Here is an 11,011-nt window from a genome sequence, read left to right on the forward strand (position 1 = left end):
GAGTGACCCAACGAGCTAATAGGAAAGTATATCCTGTCAAATTTATTATGCGGAATGAGAAGTGCAGATAAAAGCCTCCAAGAATCAGAATTCGCAAGAAACCGCTTCTGCCGTTGTTGTTTTTTGATTGGAACTACTGCCGTTGCACACGAACAAGACCCTTATTACTCCAGTTCTTTGTTGACCAGGCCAGGCCAGGCCAGATCTTACCTGGGTCGAATGCAATTCGAGATGTTAAGCCATATAACGGCCTATTGGAAGGCCCACATAGCCCTATGCCCCGAGCAAGCAAAGGAGCAACCGTGTAATATTCAGGGGAATAAGTTCACTTTGGGTCCCTCTATTTCTCGCCCAGTTTGATTTTCGTCCCTTGATCGCAAAACCGGGTACAACAGGTCCCCAAACTTACGAAACCATTTAAATAAGGTCCCTCGGCAGTATTTGACCCGGTTTTGGCTGAGGTGGCGCTTACGTGGCTAATTTGACTCAGTCTTCATCTGACGTGGCATTGACGTGGAAATTCGATCCGAAAAATATTAAAACATATGGGGCCCACATGTCAGTTCACACACACAATAATAGAAAAAATGGTGGGGCCCACGTGGACCCCACCTATCATCCTCACTATCCCTTCTCTTTATCCCATCTCTCTCCCTCTTCTCTCCAGCGGAGCGGCGGGGAGGAGTGGCGACGACCGGAGTGGGGCGGGGAAGGAGCGGCGGCAGCCTAATTGTGGCGGGCAAGGAGCGGAGGCCGCCAGAGTGGGGCGGGGAGGAGCGGGCCGGGCACCCGGCAGCGACGGCCCCCGCACCCGCGACCTCCCTCGCCGGCGCGGCGATCCATGGGTCCCCCGCCGCCGCGTCGCAGAGCCAGAGCACGATGGAGCCAGAGCACGGCGGCGCATCGGGGACGAAGGGGCGCATGATGGTGCCGTCCGGGTGGAAGAAGGGGAAGCTCCTCGCTCCGGCGGGCGGCCGCTGACGAGCTTGGTGACAGTGGAGAAGAGGGGCGACGGCGAGGTATATTCTCCTCTCTCCCCTCCCTCTTTCTCTAGATCTGCGCACCGCTCCGCTGCTGCCGGCGGCGTCGACGAGCGTGAGGAGGCGACGGTGGTGGAGGCTGGTTGCGGCGAAGGGCGTGCGCCGCTCCCTCTCCTGTCGGCGCCGCCGCGTGCCGCCCCTCTCCATCGCGCCTGAGAGAGGAAAGGGGAGAGAGATGAAGAAAGAGGAGAGAGGAGGAAGAAGGGGAGGTGTGAGGATGACATGTGGGGCCCACGTGGGTCCCACCATTTTCTTTATTAATTTATGTGTGAAACTGACATGTGGGTCCCACAGGGTTTATTATTTTTCTTTGATCAAATTGCCACGTAAGCGCCACGTCAGATGAAGACCGAGTCAAATTAGCCACATAGGGACCTCGTTTGCCTGGTTTTTGTAAGTTGGGGGATGGGTCGTACTCGGTTTTGCGGTTCAGGGACGAAAATCAGACTGGACGACAAATACAAAGACCTAAAGTAAACTATATTCAAGTCACCGACCTGCATAGTCTCTAGACTACACTCTGGCCACTGATGGCCCATGTCTGCCGTATGGAAGAGGATCATCTGACGTTACTGTTCACCGTGACTGGCATGTAGTTCCCCACCACTCTCGAACCCACATACTAGTCACCAAGTCAGTATAAAGTTACGTCAGAGGATCTCAATCCGTATCGCTCGCCGGGGAATGCGGCTCCACAGCCGGCAAAGACAACCTAACATGCCGCTTGGCTCCATGTTCTTTGGAGATTTTGATACGGGCTAGCCGAAGTGCCGAGCAGTGGGAGGCATATAGAGTAGAGTAGTTGAGTAGGGAGATGGTTCTCGTCGTCGTCGGGCGACAAGCCGGGCAGGCAGGGTTGGTGGCTCCCGTGGACAACATCAATGGCGCCAATGATTTTCCAAAATTGTTAATTGCCGCAAGTGGAAGGTCGAGGTCGACACACTCAAATCAGGATTTTTTTTTTCTTTTGCCCGCACAGCGACGAAGCTAGTCGACCATAGCGTAGGCTTTAATTGCTTCTTTTGTCGTTGCTTCTTTTGTGCCTCATCCTCCTCTTATCTTAGTGAGAGTTGCCTAATCCTTTTCACTCTCCCAACAGATTTAGCATGGCACACTATGCCAGGAAACTGCAAAAGAAAAGGAGTGGTCGTGACCAATCAGACAGACAGTTACCAGTAGCCCTCAACAGTTTTTTTGGCTGGAAATGAAGGAAATTCAGAGAGTTTGTGACCAGTCACTCAGTCAGTTATTACACTACTACCCACAAGTTCCTTTTGGGATGGAACTGCGACAAATTCGGAGTCTATCATCGATGGCCAGTCAGGTACTATACTACTCTGGTCGACAGATTTCTCATGGCTGGAACTGCAAGTCTACAACAAATTCTGGGTGTCTGTGACTCAGCCACAGAAAGCAGATAACCACGGCCTGGGCCAAAAGGCAGTTAGCACTGCAGTACGCTGTAGCTCAAGGGGGTCCGATGAAAGCTGCCTGTCCGGCTGTCCCCAAGCCGCTTTGGCTCCCGGTTGGTGAACCCAACCACAAGGCCATCAGCCCATCACTCATCAGATCAAGAGAAGCCGCCCGCCCGCCCGTCCGTCCGTCCCGATGACACATCTAACCACAAAAGCCTTTTCGTGTCACCTATGCTTAGCTCCTCGCCTTTCTGACGCGACGGGGAACTAAAGAGCTTTTAAAGGCGAGGACGGCGAGATACACACACAGGAGAAGAAAGCGAGCTAAGCTAAGATTAGCTCTCGTGTATGGTGTGCGTGTGACCCCCGCGCGTGTGTGCAGTGTGCGGGGCCGGTGTATGTCGCCGTCGATCGATGGATGTGCCGGCGGCAAATGATCATCCGTTCCCGTGCCGTCGTGTACGTTCCTTTTCGAGATGAGCTTGGGGATGAAGGAAGGGTAAATGGAAAGGGCTACGGCGAAGATCAAGGAAACTTGATTGGACTTTGGAGGGGCGTCAACTCAGAGTTAGGCCGGTTCCTAGTTCCTACCACCCCTTGAGGCCTTGAGAATAGTTTAACCTAGGAGAATTTAAAAGTACATGGGTTGAGATGGGTACAGCTTAGTTTATCAACAGGGTGGGAGGACCGTCGTTAGGGAGGGTCTCATTAAGGTAGTGTGTTTCTTATGATGATTTGTTTGGGCATGTGATAAATAAATAAAGAGGAAAAAACATGGTGTTGGAGAAAGTGTTTTTTCTTTCAATTGGTTAGATTGGTTGAAGGAGAAATTACGTCACACCAAGCTAGGAACTACTAGGAGAACCTTCTAGAAAAGAAGTGCGCATAGTTTTTATTCTTTTGTGAGGACAAGTGTATATAGAAAATATTGATACTTCAGTTGCCAACTTGACTTGGTCCTTAAGAATTTTCCACTTTTCAGTTAAGAATTTCATAAAATTCAACTCAAATATCAACACCCAGATCAGTAATGTGGCATTTCACCTAGCAAACTTTAAAACTTCGGAGAAAGCACATGTACTGTTGTGATGGTGGGGTCATGGTCTCGTGGATGCATGACCATCCACTAAGATTTAAATCATGCCGCCCACGAATATTGTGCACGTAAAATTGTGCTTTCAAAAAATATAGTGGGTTCCGGTAAAAAAAAAAAGATATAGTGGGGGCCAACAATATGTAATTGGTTTTTGTTTTTGTTTTTGAGCGTGTGTTATTGAGCACACTCACATAAGTGTGAGTATGGTGTGTGTGGTGATGCGCGCGCACGTTTTCAATGTAATCGGGAAAAAAAATGAAAACTTTGATCATTCCAATTTCCGAAGGCATGGCACTATGCGGTAGCATCGTGTTAACGGAAGATGAGCTAACCCGCAAGGTTTTTCCCCTAAATAAATTCCTATGGCCAATTTTCTTTGAATCAAAGGGGGTCTTAGTGGTGTGGATGATGAGAATGGACCAAAGGTCAACAAAATTGGTACTTTGTGACATCTTGTCTCATAGGCTCGTTTGCTATTGCATATGTTTAGGGTGCCCATTAATTAGCTAGTGTGAGATGGGTGGTGGTCCTGTCCTTTGATGATATTACATCCACCCTTTGTTCTGAGTCTATTGCTCTCATTTCCACTCATTTTTCTCTCGTAAAAGTCTCCCTGTTGTAGCCATTTTGGAGTCCTTCCATCATTTTTAGAATACCCACGCTGTACTCTCTCTCTCTCTCTCATTTTCGTTTTTATTGTTTTTGTTCATGTGATTCTTATATGAAAACGTTTGCTTTACGTTCATGCCATTCGACCGTCCCTCTTGTTTATAAAATCGGCCCTGAATTCGACATCGGTAACTAAACGTGGAAGAACATCATACAAGATCAAAACTTGATGATGATATCTATGCACGATATTTAGATCGAGTTCAGTCAAAACCTACATCTTCATAGCACTAATTATGGACGATGATTTTCAAACTAGCATATTACAATATATCCAGGTATCATAACCATCGATCGGCTCGGTCGTCGGCTAGTCGTTTCCACACCTATGTTACTGTCACTACGTGGATATAACATATATGCTTTTCTATTTGCGAGAAAACTTATGACAGGGTCCGACTCAACTTCTATCCTATCCTTATTACAATTCCAAGTTCTAATTTGTAATTGATTGCATATTCATACTAAACACAAACTCTATCTTATCTTTTAGAAAGAATAAAAGAAATGTTTCTCATATGAACCCACTCATAATATATACTCCCTCCATCCAAAATGAGTATTTCGTTGGTTTTGTCTGGATAAGTTAATTACTCTTGGTCTTGGCAATTAAAAAAAAATAGATCTTAAACTTTTGGAGGAAAAGAGTACTACTTTAAATAATGCTAGTGGTGGTATCCAAGTCTGTCTCAAACACCATAAACTGGTATATATGTGGGGTTATAAGGTATCCACACGTGAATAACCATGTAATTGTTATCCAACCGTATGCTTTAATTTGGCCCTTCTGAAAATAGACCCGTAGAATAAAAACATATGATCTAGCAGCATATTTCAGTATGGCTGCATTAAAAGATGGCATTATATGCCTAATCAACTAACTATGCTATAAACTTATTGTTTTTGCTTTTGTTGTTATCTTTTATAATATATGTTGCAACGCACGGCCTTTAGCAAGTTTCCTAAATGAATTTACGTGTCACCCGTATTATTGATGGCATTTCATCATGCGTTGCACAAGTAGCAGCATAAGTCGGTTGCAACCTGTACTGCAGCTATCGGCCTATTCGCATTTGTTGACCAAGTGGGCATGCAAAATTTCGCGTTGCTTTGTAGGTGTTTTACAGCGCGGCTCCGTGTCAGGGCCGGTCCTATGATTTTGAGGGCCCTAAGCGAACTCATCGCGATGGGCCCTCTAAACTATATATAAAATTTTATGATATATAGATAATAATTTTACTTGCAAAACGATAACAAATACATCCATATATTAAATTTAACATGTCTGGTAATTATGAAGAAATAAAAATAACAATATATTTGTAACTTGGAACTAATATCATTATTCATTAACTTAATGAAGAACAAAACCCCATCATATCCGTTGCTCCCATGAAAAGATACTTCTTCGGGCATTTCTTGATGCAAAATCATCAATAACGGTATTAAAATCAATAGTGTTCAAGATATCCTTCTCAATTGAGCACATAGCCAAGCCATTTAACCTTTCTTGTGACATAGTTGATCTTAAATAGTTCTTCAAAACTTCAAGTTTGAGAAACTTTTTTCAACTGAAGCTACCGTCATAGGTACAGTTAATAGATTTCGATAGGCAACTAAAACATTTGGATAGCAATCTGCATCCATAACGAACTTCAGAATCTCAGGCGCGAACATCGAAGAATCACACCTTTAATTCTAAATAAAAATCATTGATCTCAACATCGGATGAGGTACTAGACTACTAGTATTAGGTGTTGGCCCCTCCACCATCATAGGCCCCCGGCGGTCGCCTCGGCTGCATAGGGCCAGGGCCGGCCCTGCTCCGTGTACCGCGCGAGGAAAGAAAAGGTGGGTGTGTTCCACTTGGTCTGCAAGGGAGGCAGCCGATTGGCAGCCAAAAGGCGCCACATGCGACCACAGCTGCACCCACACACCCACCTTGCTCTTTCTCGCAAGTGCTGGATCCTCTACAACCACCACCAGAATGTGCAGCAACCCCAGGGTCAAACGGCAATGTCAAAGGCTATGTGAACTAACTACACGTCCTGAGATATTTGATGACCTCATGTGGGATTAATCTTCGACTGTTTGTTCGCGGTAATTGAGAGAGTAAAGGCCATTTGACGCAGCTTGTAGTAGAAAGGAATGTATAAAAATGTTCATATTTTTCTCACTTACTCTTTCCCTCCACGAGATTACGGTAGAGAAACAACACGTTTTTAAAAGATTACGATAGAGAAACAACACGGTTTAAAAGAAAAAATGAAAAAAAAACTTAAAAAGAAAACGCGACCACAGGTCCACAACTCAGTCACGTATACGAGTCGCTGACAGACTTATCACGTGGGGGCATTTTACACGTTGGCTTGGGCGCGCCCACCGTACTGTAGTCGGCATTTGGCGAGTGGATAAACCCTATGGACGGCCACATGGTTCCATGTGTCCACCAAATCCAAGAGACGGTGGACTTTGGGAGGAGGATATGTGGGTCGCGCGCGTCCTTCCTTCCTCGCCCCTCGCGGGCTCGCCTTGCCGTGCGCGTCTCGCGCGAGCGAATCAGCCGCCTACACTTGGCTTAGCTAGCTAGTCCAGTACTCGTGCCCCCCCTCCGGCCCAACGCCACCGCAACACCTGTCCCACCCTCCCCGCCTATAAATCCCCGGCGCCGGCCGCGTCCCCCGGACAACGCTGCATCATTGTGTCCGGCTCCGGCTCCCGGGACACGACACAGCGCACGCCCAGAGCGCGCTACTACTTGCTTTCGAGAGGGTTGCGTGCGGCTTTGCATGAGGAGGAGGAGGATGGGGGCACTGCACGTCGGCGAGCCGCGGGTCAGCTTCCAGCAGCAGCAGCAGCAGCAGGTCGGCAAGAACGGGCAGCAAGGGCATGGCCATGGCGCCGTGGTGGAGGAGATACACGGGCTCATCAAGGTTTACAAGGACGGGTTCGTGGAGCGCATCCCGGCGATCCCCGACGTGCCGTGCACGTGGGGCACGACGGCGTCGGTGCCGGGCGTCGTCATCGCGCGCGACGCGGTGGTCGACCGTGCCACGGGGGTGTGGGCGCGGCTGTACGCGCCTGCGGCGGCGGCGGCGGCGGGGAGGGTGCCCGTGGTGGTGTACTTCCACGGCGGCGGGTTCTGCGTCGGCTCCGCGGCGTGGAGCTGCTACCACGAGTTCCTCGCCAAGCTGGCCGCGCGGGCGGGGTGCGCCGTGATGTCGGTCGACTACCGCCTCGCGCCGGAGAACCGCCTCCCCGCGGCGTTCGACGACGGGGTCACGGCGGTGCGGTGGCTGCGGCAGCAGGCGGCGATCTCCAGCGCGGCCGACGAGCTCTCCTGGTGGCGCGGCCGCTGCCGCTTCGACCGCGTGTTCCTCGCGGGGGACAGCGCGGGCGCCACCATCGCCTTCCACGTCGCCGCGCGGCTCGGGCACGGCCAGCTCGGCGCCCTGACCCCGCTCGACGTCAAGGGCGCCATCCTGATCCAGCCCTTCTTCGGCGGCGAGACCCGCACCGCCTCCGAGAAGACGATGCCCCAGCCACCAGGCTCGGCGCTGACGCTCTCGACCTCGGACACCTACTGGCGCATGTCGCTCCCCGCCGGCGCCACACGCGACCACCCGTGGTGCAACCCCGTCACCGGGCGTGGCGCGCCGCGGCTCGATTCCCTGCCGCTCCCGGACTTCCTCGTGTGCATCTCCGAGCAGGACATCCTCCGCGACCGCAACCTGGAGCTCTGCCGCGCGCTGCGCAGGGCCGGCCATAGCGTGGAGCAGGCCACGTACGGCGGCGTCGGGCACGCGTTCCAGGTGCTCAACAACTACCACCTCTCGCAGCCGCGGACGCAGGAGATGCTCGCCCACATCAAGGCTTTCGTCAGAGCCAGATAGCCCCAGCCAGTGGCTAAGCTTAGCTGTCACTCGCCGTGTCACGCTAATTAATCCATCCTAATCCATCCAACCATCCAACCAGTTTCTGCTGCAGCAGATGATGAGTAGGTGTCGTGTAAGCTGTAAATTAATTACTTTTGTAGTACATGTCACTCAAGACAAGCGTTGTCCATCCCAATACCCAACTTGGATCGTCGTAGCGGTGTCGGAAAGCAAAAGCGTAGCACATAAAAACGACACTGCCGCTATGCCACGATGTTGTTGCTCCGTGTATCATTCATGTTCATCAATATACTTAAAAAGCAAGTTGTGGATACTGTTTTCAAATCGGGTTGCCGTCCTCGACGTCACTGATGGTGTTGCATCAAGGAAACCGGAAAAGTTTCCAAGAGCAAATAATTGTCTGATTGTCTGCTGCTTTCTGGGCTTTGCATCAGGCATCATCAAGTGAATAGAAGAACTGATAGTCGTAGTAGTATCCTCTATCTCAGAATATAGCAACCTAAAATCAGATGGAACGTATTCTAATACTATGAATCTCGTTTTGTCCGATTCTAGATTGCTATAATCTGGAACGGAGGTAATAATATTTTTTCCTCTCTTTTCCCCGCTTTGGGAAGGTTCAGGCTAGATGGAGCCCAGCGAATTTGGCCCGGCAATTCCTTCTCTAACAAGCACGAATCATCATCGCCATCATCGTCCATCGGCTACGATTAGCGTCAGGTCATTAGGGCAGACCGGCAGAATGGAATCTTTGGTCTCTTCCCAATGCAATGCTGCTGCTAGCTCCCATGGCCATGATTGAGAGATGCCTTGTGCACTGAAGCCACCACAGGATTCGCTCAATGTTGCAGCAAAGTCGCAAAAAGCTCTAGTGCTGCTGCTACAAGTGCATCAGACAAACTGTTCGATCGTTGGATGCATCATCAGCTCGTTCTGCTGTTAGAGTTTGTGTCGAATATACAGCTCGCTGCGCTCGTGCTCAAGGTTTTACCTCCAGTACAACATTCTCTGCGGCTTGTAAGATTGGATCGCACGCAGAATTCCGCATTCTTATCATTAGCTCACCAACCCCATCATAGCTGCAGCTGAATGCGTGCAAGCAGGCCAACATCATGTGTGATCATGCCGGTTTCTGATAACCACGGTAGTAGTAAATGGCTAGGATTAGTTAGTTGCTTCTACTGACACACCAATGAGACCATGGTTGGTTGCAGAAGTAATACTATCTTATTTTTTCTTTTTCTTTGCCGGGCTGGCGTGAAGAGCCAGCCGAGATTTATTAAGAGAACTATCTTATTTTTTCTTATATTTTAGGACTTCGATCAGACTCTTGTTTGATTTAGTCAGAATGAAAAACGTCAAATGCATTCAGGATTAGTACGTAACTAGGGACCTGAAAATGCGTACTCCTAAGTTGTTTCAAAAAGCAAGTATGAAACTGTAAGATGTGAAGGGTAACCAACTATTAGTCTGAAAGTGGATTTGGTAGAAACTTCAGAGACTGTTCTCTAACCGACAAATGCCATTGCTCATGGTAGACTGTTCTCTAACCAACAAAATGCAGAATTTTCTTCTCATGTTTGACAAGAAAAATGAATCGACAAGTAGCTTAGAGCGCCTCTCTATCAAACTTTCTTCCGAAGTGGCACTAAAAGCTCGCGGCATTTCCTTCAGAATCTGCCGCGGAACGCCTTTACAACAGTAGCCGCGGCATTGCGGTTTTCGGCAGATCAAAATCAGCATGGCACCGATGTGATCATGATCCGATATGGCGGATATTAGAGATCGACATGTACCCTACCCGAGAATCTCAATCTATCCCCGTAGATCTCTTGAGAATCCCTGACTTCATCCTCTCTTTTGCCAAGCTTCTCAGCACATTCAGAGCACCGCCGGTTAGAGAACCGTTTCGTCTCCCACTTGTTTCTCTCACAAGATATCACGATCAAACCACCGCGAAAAAAATAAAAACTATATTCCTGAATAACGATATTCTCAAAATCTTTAGCTGATGTAACCGCACGGGCCTTGCAAGTCTGCATGATGCATTGACCTCATGCTTGCCCGCGCGTGCGTGAGGGAGATGTTTGCCCCAATATGTCAAACCGACCTGCAAGCGATGTCAAACTGAGATGCCGCGGTGCAATTTATCCGTTGTTTCTTTTGTAAAAAGGTAGCCGTGGTATTCGATAAATTGCCAATCTGATCTTCGCGCTCCTGATTCATGCATGAGTTGCGCTGAAAGAATATAAAGATTTTGCTTTGGTACTTCGTACTGCACATGTGTTTGAAGATGCATGGACCGATCAGTGCAGCCTGTTCTGGAAGAATCCGAATAGCTAAAGAGCAAGAGCATGGAAGATGTCAAATAAGCAGCTGATTCTGAGTTGTGAAATGTGTGTAGCATATGGCTGTCATTATCTGTTAATTTTAGCTAACAGCGCATTAACACTGACATAACAATGGTCTTAACACTAACATAACAATGCTACACTAGTGAGAATCTGGTAATAGGAATGATCATGGATATCTATCTCTGGAGATATGCACACTTAAAAGTGGTAGAAACAATCAAGCACGCCGTGCAATAGCAGTATGGAATCATTCATAAGAAAACGACTGATCTAGACTCTAGAGAACATGAGACTTACATGGTCAAAAACCACAGGAAGATATACTGGATAGCCAAGAACAACGTGTTGGTAAGCTAGAGAGACAGTGCCGCTAGAAAGATGGAAGACAACGAAAAGTCGGTGCATCGTCCAGAATTCGTTCCAAATGGTATAAGATGCATTATGATGAAGCTGCAAAGCGAGGCACGGGCAAAAGCGGCTGGAGATGCAACTCGAGAGGAATCTCGCATTTGCCGGATGCTAACTTGACAGGGAAGCATCA

The 11,011-nt window shown here is 48.6% G+C and overlaps 1 protein-coding gene across 1 annotated transcript; it reads left to right on the forward strand.

The window, feature by feature from the left end:
- The first annotated feature begins 6,689 nt into the window (after positions 1 to 6,689).
- LOC127765749 (probable carboxylesterase 17) lies at positions 6,690 to 8,440 on the forward strand. The gene has a single exon (XM_052290696.1). It carries the CDS (start codon positions 7,010 to 7,012, stop codon positions 8,111 to 8,113), a length of 1,104 nt encoding a protein of 367 aa, XP_052146656.1. The 5' UTR covers positions 6,690 to 7,009; the 3' UTR covers positions 8,114 to 8,440.
- Positions 8,441 to 11,011: the final 2,571 nt, after the last annotated feature.

This window comes from Oryza glaberrima, chromosome 3, assembly GCF_000147395.1.
Source record: "Oryza glaberrima chromosome 3, OglaRS2, whole genome shotgun sequence".
Classification (NCBI taxonomy): Eukaryota; Viridiplantae; Streptophyta; class Magnoliopsida; order Poales; family Poaceae; genus Oryza; species Oryza glaberrima.